This window comes from Lampetra fluviatilis, chromosome 12, assembly GCF_964198595.1.
Source record: "Lampetra fluviatilis chromosome 12, kcLamFluv1.1, whole genome shotgun sequence".
NCBI classification, from domain to species: domain Eukaryota; kingdom Metazoa; phylum Chordata; class Hyperoartia; order Petromyzontiformes; family Petromyzontidae; genus Lampetra; species Lampetra fluviatilis.
In genome coordinates, this window is record NC_136286.1 from 1886207 (window position 1) to 1898606 (window position 12400).

The 12400-nt window shown below is 54.3% G+C and overlaps 1 protein-coding gene across 1 annotated transcript in view; it reads left to right on the forward strand.

The window, feature by feature from the left end:
* SFI1 (SFI1 centrin binding protein) overlaps positions 1-12400 on the forward strand; it is a 43931-nt gene that overhangs the window by 19688 nt on the left and 11843 nt on the right. The window contains exons 15-23 of the mRNA XM_078861324.1: positions 570-748; positions 1759-1834; positions 2026-2121; positions 4574-4650; positions 6826-6928; positions 8723-8819; positions 10812-10972; positions 11582-11656; positions 11824-11898. Of these exons, the coding sequence (XP_078717450.1) occupies positions 570-748; positions 1759-1834; positions 2026-2121; positions 4574-4650; positions 6826-6928; positions 8723-8819; positions 10812-10972; positions 11582-11656; positions 11824-11898 (939 nt within the window). The remainder of the gene's footprint in view (positions 1-569; positions 749-1758; positions 1835-2025; positions 2122-4573; positions 4651-6825; positions 6929-8722; positions 8820-10811; positions 10973-11581; positions 11657-11823; positions 11899-12400) is intronic.

Consider the following 12400-nt stretch of genomic DNA (forward strand, 5'->3'; position numbering starts at 1 on the left):
GGTCCTGATATCGCCCGCCACTGATGTTAACCGTGGCCAGAGGTCAAACTCGGGCCTCTGGGTTCAGGGTGCAGCGCACACAAAACCAACCGTGTCTCCACGACTCCACATCATCTTGTGCTCTGCTCCGTGGTTTACTTTGGTCGTGAATACAAATTCACATCGCGGTCATGCGGCTCGGCTGCAGAGTTCAGTTCCTGCTTAGGTTTTGACTTGACATCATTCGATGTCAACATCAGAGGAATGTGGGCACCAATACCTCAGTGAACGTTTGTGCAGCGGAAAAATCACTTTGACTTTGATTTGACTTCTTCTTTACCGCTGCATCGTGTTGTGCTATTTTCCCATATTAGCATCACTTTGCTTTTTAATTCAAATTAAAATTGACATCTGGGCCCCTTGCGTCTCTTGCCGATGCGTCTCAGCTGTTCACCTTTACCGGAGATGTTGTTCTCATTAGCGATGCTAATCGTGAACGAGCGACGCGCGAAAGCGCATCTTGTGGGTCTTCGGGACCTTCCCAACCGACGGCCGCTTGTTCTTTCCCCGACCGCTCTTGGCCGTCTCAGGCCATCCTGCACCACGAGCACCAGCTGCGGGCCGGGATCTTTTTCCTGTGGCGGAAGCGCACGGCGGATGTGGAGGACGACAGGCGACAAGAAGCCCAGGCCGTGGCGTATCACTGCGCTCGGTCGTCGCGCCGTTGCCTGCTCGCTTGGCGAAGCTTCGTCGCGAGAGCCAAGGAGAGGTGCGGCGTCTGTGCCTGTATGCTTCGTTAGCCGTGTAAATCTCCCCGCCGGTTACAATTCAACTCTGCGACCCCCAGCGTGGCACGGTGTGTCCTGTGCCGGGCAAGGTTGTGACTGCACTCTGACCTCGGGTGTCTCGGAGGAACCTCCTCAGACATCGCACGGCGGGCGAGTGGCAGATCGTGGCTCCTGGTTGAGGAGGGTGCAAACTCCGCGCCGAGTTTTCCAGTCTCAGCTGAGAATGCGTGCAGGCGGATTCATTGACGAGCTGCAATGCGCTGGAAGTGGCGTCATCGTCGGCGCTTTCTCTGATCGAGAACTCCTGCACCCACAGACTCGCGTGGAGACCCCAGTGAGCCACTGAGGAACTGTGCACGCGTGACAAAGAGCTTCATAGCTCATCGGAGTCCTCCAGTCGAAATCAAGATGCTCATTCTGAAATAAAGACGCTGATTCTGAACTGGAATGTGCCGGTGGTGGCTTCATCCACCAGCGCTTTCAACAGCAGCTGGTCGCTCACAGTGCACGCAGCTTTCAGGAGCTGTCATTCCCCTGCACCTCCGATTGGCGTGGTTGGCTTTGTACGGTGCGAGAAACCGGCCCGGTGGAGCCCAGCACTGGTGCAGCACCATCATCACTACCAGACAAAGATCCCCCGTATAGCCTTAACAGACTGATGGGGCTAGTGCTGTTAGCGAAACACCTATGACGGCTGGCATGGCACACGATGGGGTGGGTGCCAGCACCACACCCAGCCGCCTTTGTCTCCCAAGTGATGCTTACACGTCACACGAGGTACTCATTTGAGGCTGAGCCGACCTAGGGGAGGCCCAGGACCGTTTCAGATAATCGTCACTCGTGTTGGCCGTGAGTAGGAATAGAACTCTGGTCACTGGGTTCGTAGCGCAGCGTAGCGCTAACCGTTGCACTACCGCTCCCCACACTGCCATCATCATCACCATCTTCACACTCGCTGGCATCGGACCTTCATCTCCTGTTTTCCCCGCAGCCGAACGCGCGAGGGCTTGGTGGTCCAGCACAGACGCAGGCAGCGTCTGAGCATCTCGTGGCAAGCGTGGAGGGCGGTGAGCCTTCATTTATTATTCAGTCGCGTCGCGTGGCACGGGCGTAAAATAAAACAAAACGAAACGCAATAAAACGCCCACGCAGAAACGTTGCAGGCTCCTTGGAGTTAATTACGAGAGTAAATTTGTGCTCCCCTTCTCCCCTCCTGTCTCCCCGCCGCTCCGCTCCGCTAACCCCCCCGTCGTTTCAGTTTGTGCGGCGTGAGAAGGAGAAGAGAGACTCGCTCGCTCGGGCCGACTCGCACTGCAGACTCAAGCTGCTGCAGCTGCACGTGGCGGCGTGGAAGGTGAGCAAAGCGGACTTTTAGCACTGGTTTTGTGTCTCCCAGATTTTGGGCAACACTTTGATCAATTCGCCCGGTTTTCTGTGGGGAGAGCTCTGAATAGAAACGTGGCGTTACACTAAAGTGTAATTTAACAGTGGTTCGTCTCTAATGAGCGTTATCATGCCCCCCCCCCCACCAACTCGACGGACAGACGGACGGAGCTCATGGTATTTACGCTTTCGTATGGCGGCAGGGGGTCACATGATGGTCTTTTTGGCTGTCACATGACTCGGTTGGCTGTCATGTATGTACGTACGTTGTGCGTATGTTGAACTTCTTTCGCACCGTACGTAGCCAACCGTGCCAATTGGAGGTGTGAAATCCCGAGCACCTCCCATCAGCATGGGGTTGAGTTGACCATAGCGGCGATTTGAGCTCATGTTCTCTGAACTGGGAGTTCCGACTACTGACTGGCTACCGCCAACCTGTCTGCCGTGCGTGCCAGCTGATGGAACTCGGTTGGCTGTCATGTGACTCGGTTGGCTGTCATGTGACCCCCCTCCCTACTCCCTCCCCCCCTTCTACTACCCCCCCACCCCATCTTCACGAATTCCCGTGGCTCGCTCTGCCCGAGGGCTGGCGATTCGCGCTCGGGATTTGGCGCGGCCAGAAGCGCGGCGGCGCTGCGCGAATAAAAAAACGAAGTCTCTGGGCGGCCCGAGTTGAATTTGCATCGAAATGCCTTTTAATTCATTAGTGCTCGTTAGCGCGCAGATGACTGGTCAACCGCTGCCAATTTTCAATGGCGCGGCACTGGAATAATACATTTAGCGCTCCTCTAATTGTTGCTTCGCCGCATGGGCAGAGCGGGATATCGCCAAGCCCCTTTTGTGATGCCCATAAACCTCGTATTCAGACGTGTCCGTGTGTGCGTGTGTGCACGTACGTGGATTGTCGCCGCTCAACACCGCACTGCCCGTGTATGTCGAGCAGGTACAGAATAAGTCGCGCTCGCGGGGGATCGGGCAGCGTCCCGTCTGCATTTGGCGATTCTGAATCCAGTGTCTGAACATTCCACGCTGCCATTGACGAGCACAGGATGTTGCCTCGCGTGACCCCTGGTGACCTCCCACTCCGTTGGAGTAGTGGCTTCTGTGTCCCGTGCGGGATGATGGGGTTGAGTGGACCCGAGAGTGGAATTGAACTCATGTTCTCTGAAGTGGCAAGTTACAACGACTGACTGACTGCTGCCTTGCGTGCCAGCTGATGTTGGTGGTATCAGCCGTCAATGGTTATGGATCGGGACGCCACTTGAATGCTATGGTGGCCGCGGTGGCGAGATGTTAACTACCGCACTTGGTATGCAGGAGGTCGTGTGTTCACTTCCGACCCTGATGCCTGTATATTTGGAGTTTGCACGTTCTCCGCATAGTCGCGTGGATTTTTCTCGGTGTCCTCCGGTTTTTCCCTCCGCATTTAGAATCAACGTGCGTTTAGGGCATTTGACTGCTATAAATGTCCACGTGATATAAGCCACTTCGTTGAGCTATAATTTGTGATAGCCAAGTCGCTTCTGCAAAAGAGCTATGTAGCTCAGTGGGCCTTACCACCCCTAGGTTCACTCAGCCTTAAATGAGTACCTGCTGCAGTGTGACAGCACTCGAGAGACAGGCATCCCGGCGTGGCGCCGGCCATACCCCACCCTCTTGAGCGCTGTGCCATGATGTCCTTAATAGGTGCTCGCTAACAGCTCTTGCGCCAACAGTCTGTTACAGGCTATACGGGGGATTTTTGCCTTTGTGTGTACATTTGTGTTCGAGCAGGTGGGGTTAGCGAGTAGCGCCTATGAAGGCCGACACGGCACACGAGGGGGTGTGTGGCCAGCACCAGCGCTTCCTCAAGCAGTCTGTTTGAAGGCTACACGGGGGATGTCTTGTCTTTGTGCATCTGTGTGCACTTCTGCGTGTGTGCATGGGATGATCTTTTTCTCTGTGTGTGTGGGGAATGGCAGTGTAGCGGTTAGCTCACCGTGCTACGAACCCGGCGACCCGAGTTCGATTCCCACTCACGGCCAACACCAGTGACGAATATCTGAACCAGTCCTGGGCCTCCCCTAGATCGACTTGGCCTCAAATTAGTACCTGGTGCGATGTGTAAAAATATTGCCACTGGGGAGACAAAGGTGGCCGGGCGTAGTGCTGGCCTTCATATGTATGAGCACCTTAACAGCGTGTTAAGGATATACGGGGGATTTTTGTCTTCGTGTGTACATTTGTGTTGGAGCAAGTGCTGTTAGCAGCTATGAAGAACCAGCACTTGCTCCAACAGTCTGTTAAAGCTATATGGAGCTCCTTGTCTTGTTTTTTGTAAATTTTGTGTGTGTAGGTCCCTGTATGTGCATGCGTGTAAATGTGCTTTTGCGTGTGTGCATGGGATGATCCTTGTGTGTGCTGGATATGTGGCGGTGAAACAGCGCCAGCACGCCGATCGTCTGGCCGTGCTGGAGGAGGTGCGCGTCAGAGAGCAGCGGCATCAGCGGTGCGAGCTCCGGTACGTTGGGCATCGTCGCCTCCCCCCCCCCCCCTTCTCCAGTGAGCCAGCGAGCCAGCGCCGTCGTGTAAACACGGCCTGGCGCGGTGCTGCGCCACTCACGGTGCCGCCGCCGCCACCACCACCACCATACCACGCCAACGCTTTATCCCCTCCGCCAGGTCCCACAGTGACCCGCGACCGTCGAGGTCTGCCCTCACAGTCTCCCGCCATCTGCTCCTAGGGCTTCCCATTGGCCGTCGAGCTCATGGGGATCGCTCCACTGCCTCTTCCGGCAGTCGGCCCTCTTCTCCGCATCCTGCACACATGACCCCCCCCCCCCCATCCAAGCGCAACCGTTGTTTGCCGACTCTTATCTACGACGCTCGCCTGCTGTGTTCTCTTCCTCACGACTCTGTGACTTCTCTCCTGTCTTTTCGAGAAATTCAGCACATGTGTCAGACATGCTCAAATGTCAATTATAGCACACACAAAGACCTCACCAGCGAGCACCTATGAAGGCTGGCACGGCACACGAGGGGGTGGGTGGCCAGCACCACACCCGGCCACCTTTGTCTCCCCCGTTTCATTGTTTACACACCGCGCCAGGTCCTCACTTGAGGTTGATTCGACCTCGGGGAGGCCCTGAACCAAATTCAGATAATCGTCACTGGTGTTGACCATGAGCGGGAAGCGAACTCGGGTCGCCGGGTTCGTAGCGCAGCCCGCTAACCGCTACACTACCGCGAACTGGAACACGCGCGCACACACGCACCCGCACACAAGGTATAAAATTAGTCGGTGTCGTGTTGCGGTGACGGGAAGGTCTTCTGCGTGAAGTAGCGGGCGTTTATTTTTAACTCTTGGTAGGGGAAGCTTAAAACCCGTGGCGTTTGCAAATCTTGCGTTTTTGTTTAAAAAAAAAAATCGATATGGAAATTGAATTTGTCCAGGAAAAGCCTCGCTAAGTCTTGGCAGTTGAGACGTTGGGCCAGTTCCTTGCGTCAGGAGTGTTTTGCTTGTGGGATGAAACCAGAGTGCCCGTTAAAAAATAAATGTATATTGTCTACGCATAGGGAATAACGCCATGGAGTCCGCACAGATGGGTTCACAAACCTACTTGCTGTACTGTCAGCTCTTGATCAAGTGGCAGCCCATCGCGTTGGGGAGTTTCGCAAATATTTATTTTGCTTTTTTCTCGTATCTTCAATGCTTCACCTGGAAATGCCCCCAGAGATGGAACGTCTTTACTTCCAAATGCGTTCTGGGTGTCACTTGGGACACATGTGGCACATGAACATCATGACATGGCTACTCGTACACACACGCCTTTAACATGTAACATCTGCGACTTGCACAGTATGCATTTATATGTGGATTATCACCGCCGGTCAAGCACATAAATAAGTAGACGCGTCAATAATGACGTGCGTGGAAAGTGGAGGAGATAAAAGAGAACCAGGGGTATGCAGCCATAACTGGGCTGTGTTAAGGCCAAGGGTTGGTGGCCAATCCACCAAAAGTCGTCCTGGGTCATATTACCACGGAGCTCGTGCGAGGCAAGGCTCACTCCCGAGGCGTGGTTGGAAGGCTCGCTACCGGCAGGAGATCACGGCACAGACCTGGGTGTTGTTGGGTTAACCGGTAGCCGCCAACCTTACCGCGTGTGCGTCGTTTAAGCAGCATGCGAGCCCAGCGCAGGAACAGCGTTTTTATTTATTTACCTATTTATCTTTTTTTTTTCCTTTCCTTCTGAGGGTGCCTGTAGCCGTCGAGGGAGCCGCGGTTGGGATTGTTATTTATTAAGCAACAAAACGACGGAAGAGAACTTGAGCGAGGCACCATTTAAAAAACACAACGGGGCCCTCGGGGTTTGTCACAACGCATTACACCTGCGCTGCCGATTCGCCTGGGCCGGTGGGAGCCATCGCCCGTGACCCCCTTAACTCCGCGGGGCCGTGCCGCGAATGAGGCGTCCCGCATCAAGCCCCGTCCGCTCGTGGGTTTTTTCGCGCGCGCGTCCTGTCCATTAATTTCGGGATTTTTTTTGTTATTCGTTCTTTCTGTTCTGTGCTCAAAAAGCGACGGACGCGGAAACGCGGCCAACGTCGCGGTTTCGCTTCTCGTCGTCGGTCGTCGCCGGGTTTTTATGATTTTCCGTTGAGCTCGCGTTGTTTTTGATTCTGTCACTCGCAGGCGAGCCGTCCTCGCCTGGCGCACCAACGCGCTCGCCGGCAAGCAAGAGAGGCTGCTCACCGCGGAGGCGCAGCGGCATTACGAGCGGGCGCTCGCGAAGCGGGTGCGTGAGTGCGCGTGTGCGTCAGTGTGTCTACGGTCGTGTGTGTGCGCGCGCGTGTGTGCATGAGTGCGCATGTGTGTGCGTGCGTGTGTGCGTGCGCGTGAGTGTGTGCGTGCTCGCTACGCGATGAACCGGCCGACCCGAGTTCGATTTCCACTCACAGCCGACATCGGTGTGATGGCTATCCAAACCGACCCCCTAGATCTACTCGGCTTTAAAATGAGTACCTCGTGCAGAGAGAAAGGGGGCTGAGCGTGGTGCTGGCCACACTCGCGGCTGATTTAAGCCGTCCGTGGCTGGGAATCGCACTTGGGTCTCCAGGTTGGGAGTGCGGCGTAGTAGCCGCTGCGAGGTTGTGGCACGCACCGTGCTGCATGCTGCTCGCAGAGTGAATCGCGCCGTGACTCCGACCAGCAGCTGATTCTGTGACGCGAGATTCTACAAGAAAGCGTGCGTAAAGCTCCAAATACATCACCCGTGCAGTGATCATCTGCCACCACGCAGGTCGCAACAATTATCTTTTCACTTTGCAATCCCTCCCATCCTTGTCTCTTTTTCCCACACTTGTATAATAGCCTTGCTCGATTCGTAAAACATCTGCATTTATAGAAATTATTTAAACTTTGCTAATCGTGTTGTTTGTTCCTGACCGCTTGATATATGGGGCCTTGTGGGCCGGCGCTCAGCAAGTGTGTCAATACTAAAGAAACTAACAACAACAAAAATCGGCTTGAAAAAAATAAGAATTTTGCTCTGAGAATTTGTGTGCACTTTATTTTTTTTCTTTATCGACGTCCTCGAAACGTCGATATCGATCCCCCCGGGCCTCGTTATTCCAGCGGTGGCCGCGATCCAGCTGGCGACCCTCACGACCCCCGTGAACCCCCCTCTCTTTGGTCGTGACCTCCGGGTTAGGCAGCGCCGCTCCATCCATCAGTGAGCGAATGGAACAGGCAGCTCCGTGCAACAATCAATCTGCGCAAGAGTCGCTTGCGTTTAATCAGTGCTCACACCACGGGGGGAACCGGGAACATAAAAGCTGCGGTGCCCAGTGAAGACAGCTGCTGCTAGCGGTCTTTGTTGGAGGGGGAGGAGGGATGAGTATGCACTGTGTGTGTGTGTGCGTGCGTGTGTGCACACGTTGGGGCGCGGTGGCGCAGTGATTAGCGCACTGAGCTACGGATTTATCGCTGTCGTTTATGTGCGTGGGGGGGGGTAGTGGTGGTGCAGCGGTTAGCGCGCTGTGCTACGAACCCAGAGACCCAAGTTCGATTTCTGGCCTTTGCCAAAATTAGGAATGGTTAGCAGAACCAGTACTGGCACTCTACGTCAGCACTGGGGAGACAAAGGTGGTCGTGTGTGATGCTGTGTATACCACCTCAGCCAGCACTGGGCTGACTTGAATAGCTGGTCAATAACATTATCTCCCCGACAGTCTTATGGCAATAGGTGAGATTTTTTGTTTTGTATTGGGAGCATAGTCTAGTCATGTAGTAGAACTGCCCTACAAGCCCGGAAACCCGAGTTCGATTCCCGCTCACGGCTAACGTTAATGCTCCGAGTGATGTCTGAATCAGTCCTAGGCCTCCCCTAGGTCTACACGGCCTTAAATGAGTACCTGGTGTGGTGTGTAAGCGTCGCCAGTGGGGGGAATGTGGCTGGGCGTGGGGCATGCTCGCCGCTTACCCCCTCTATGCGCCGTGCTAGCCTTCATAGTTGACAGCACTTGCCCGTCTCGTCTGCGAAGGCTATATGGGTGACATTTTGTCTTGTGTGTGTGTGCGCCGCTGGCAGGCGCTGCGGGAGTGGCGCGAGGCAACGGTGGTGCGCGTGCGACACCAGCAGGAGACCCGTGCCCGCTCGGAGTGGGCGCAGAGTCGGCTGGACCTGCGTACGTCTCTTGCCCCCCCCCCCCCGTCACACACGACGGCAAACTGAAGCGCCGGCAGGGAACGATCGGACGAGCGGCGTGAAATATCGCTTGCGCACGTAACCTTCCCGCCTGTCCACTGCTGGATGAGGTCCTTCCCACCGCCGTGCCGGTCGTGTGGGATATTTGACCATACTTCCCCACGCTGGTCAGTGTCGGTTTTTGAAGGTGGCAAGCATGTACGGGAGAGCGTGTACGTATAGCACAAGAAATATATTTTTGCCGCACTGCCCCCTGCTCCGTAGCGTGTAGTCCAGTCGATCTGTAACACCTGGTATACGTGGTCAGGCTCTGCCCGACTTAGCTTCCAAGATGTGATGAGATGGGGCGAACGCCGGGTGTTTTTTTTGTCAAAGGCCGTGTGAAAAATCATTACCCATGATTTAACGTGCGCAGTAAATCCACTCCATGTTGATGTAGAAGCAGACAATTCCTGTCTTTATTCGGCGCTCGGTCGGACCCAGGGAATTTATCATTTTTCTGCTGCGGTTTTCCATTAGCGTCAGTGGATTTTTTTATTTTCATTCCTGCTTTCTTTCTTTCACTTAAACCAATTATTTTGAAACTTCAAAAGCCCCTCCCGGAGGCGAGAATAAAATGTTGGTAGACTAATATTTCCGTGAAAATAAGATGTTGTGTTTGGACACTTGTTATATTCGAGGTCATTTATTTAGTAACGCCGCCTTGCCTTGCCGTCATTTCATTCCGTACTCTGTAGGGCAGGGGTCAAGATCCGATGGCTCGCGGCCAGATGCGGCATCATACGGGCGGCAGCCACGCCATACCCGCCACTTTTAAGCAGCCCGCGAATGATTTTTATCCGTGACTGCTAGCATCTCGGCAGCACTAATCGGGTACTCGAGGGGAATATTTTTGAACCTGGCAACAATGCCGCGGAGATCTACTCTGGGCACTGCGTTCGGTTACTTCTGTCACTGCGAGACTCGGGAGTCGCATGTCGCGTGGGTTCGTCACGCACTTGACGCGAGACTTGGAGTCTAAACTGAAACAATTTTTATTTTACCAGGTAAGGCCCACTGAGCTATGTAGCTTCTTTTCAGACCTCGCCACAAATGATAGCCCAACGAAGTGGCTTATCACGTGGAAATGTATAGCAGCGGCCAAATACTAAAAACGCACGTTTCTAAATGTGGAGAGAATAACCGGAGGACCCGGAGAAAAATCCACGCGACCACGGGGAGAACATGCAAACTCCAAATATACAACCGTCAGGGTCGGGATGGAACCCACAACCTCCTGCATACATTGCAAGGGAGTTAACATCTTGCCACCGTGGCACACGATCGTTGACGCTAAGTGGAGTTGACGTTGCCCAAAAAACATTTCTCGTTTTTGAGCATTCGTGGGTTTCCCAGTGTCACTATGATCTGCTTGTTTTACTTTCATCACTGTCATAAGCTAGGAAATGACAAGCTCTGCAGTTTGACTCAAATATTAATCTGTGAAGTCATTATCATAGTCTAAATAACTGAAGTAGTCCAATATTTGATTCCCCTTAGTTATTGTGTTGGTGATATCTAAACTGGCCCGTGGCCTCCTCTAGGTCAACTCCACGTTAAAATAAGTGCGTGGTGTGGTGTGTAAATGTCACCAATCCCCCTCCTCCCCTATTATTGTCATGTCAGTCATTCATTGAACTTGGTAATTATTTTTTGTATGCATACACGTACAGCCGGTTATCATTGTTGGTCTCGCTCAGTGCACTGAGGTCTCTGTTGACGCTGGCTTACCGCAGTCTGTGTCTCGATTGTTTTGTCTCGGCACAGTCGGGCTCTCGTGCGCATTGGGCAGCGGTGGGAGCCGTCTTCGGACGCCCGATGAGTTTCATCCACTCCCGGTCAACGTCGACTCAACACCTAGTTGACGAATATTGTCGTCGCTAATTTCATGAACAAAATTAACGCTGCTTTTAACCTCCTTCGCCTCCGCCAGTGATGCTGCGCCGGCGGTTTGGGTCATGGAGGCTGCGGCTCGCGGCCGCGGCGCGGGAACGCAGGGCGGCCGAGCAGGCGGACCGCCACCGCCGGCGGGCGCTGCTGGGCCAAGGCCTGGCGGCGTGGCTGAGTCACCACGCGCTGTGCATCCGCAAGACGGTTAGTAGCTCGTGGGTGGAGTGATTTTGTTTTGGAGCAGTAGTGTCGAATTCGATGCCCGGTCACGGCCAATAACACCGGTGAATATTTGAACCAATCCTGGGCCTCCTCCCTAGGTCGACTCAGCCTTAAATGAGTACCTGGTACGGTGTGTAAACGTCACCACTGCTAGCCACACCACCTTTCCGTGTGCCATGATGGTAGGCGCTCGCCAACAGCACTTGGCCCAAGAGGCTGTTAAAGCTTTGATGAAGGCACGAGAGCCTCCACTGTTGAAGGGAGGAAGTCACATGGAAGGCTGTAGCGACTAACCACTGTGTAAGCCACAGGAACTAACCACTGTGTAAGCCAAAGGAGGAATCTCGCCTGAGAGTACATCCACCGTGGAGATGGAGCGCTGAAATCATCGCAAAAACTGAGAGATTGCGACGGCATGGGGAGCCCTTCACCTTGCAGTGGGGAGACTGTGGCTGGTAACGACGATGACGATGGTGGTGGTGTGTGCTGTATGTATGCATGTTGAACTTCTTTTGCACCGTACGTAATCAACCGTGCTAATCGGAGGTCCTTTGTGTGTGTACCGCCTGCACGTTGCCGTTTGGAATGCAGCTGCTGCACCGACGGAGCGAGTGGCTGCTCTCCGCGCGTCTCTCCCGCACGTACTTCGCGATCTGGAGCCACAGGGTGAGGGTTCGTGCCTCGCAGCACCGCGCGCGGCCTGTGGCACCGCTCCGTCGGCCCTCGGCGTGCCCCGTCAGCCCTCGTGCACCCTGAGGGGGGGGGGGGCATGGAGCGGCTCTCCGCGAGATTAACGGGGAGTCTCGTCTTGTTTGTTGTTGTTGTTGCCGCAGCTGTCCGAGCGCAGGGCGGAGGCGACGCTGACCTGTGTGGCGCTCTGGCATTGGTCGCTCGTGCTGCAGGGAAAGGTGAGGAGGTGGTGCAGAGTTGTTTTTTTTTATCGGGATTTTGCCAGGAGAACGGAGCGTGCACCGCACCACGCGGCCGTGCCCGCGCCTATAAAACTATAAACGATCTTTATTTTATCAGGTAAAAGCCCACTGAGCTGTATAGCTCTTTTTCAGAAGCGAGAGTTCAAGAAGTGGCTTATCACGTGGACATTTATAGCAGCCAAATACTCTTCATGCACGTTTTTAAAACGTGGAGGGGAAAAACCGGAGGACCCAGAGAAAAGTCCACGCGACCACGGGGGAGAATATGCAAACTCCAGGATTGAACCCACGATCTCCTGCATACCAGGCAAGGGAGTGAACATCTTGCCACCCTGCCTGAGCAATCGGTTGTGAAAACAAACCGCTCTTGAAATCGCCCAACATAATCGTCGCAGCCGCTTTGTCCGCATCTGAGCGAGCGGTTGCGCAAGAGGAAAACTAAACGGCGTGTTCAGGGTCGTGACGACCAATTAGAGCT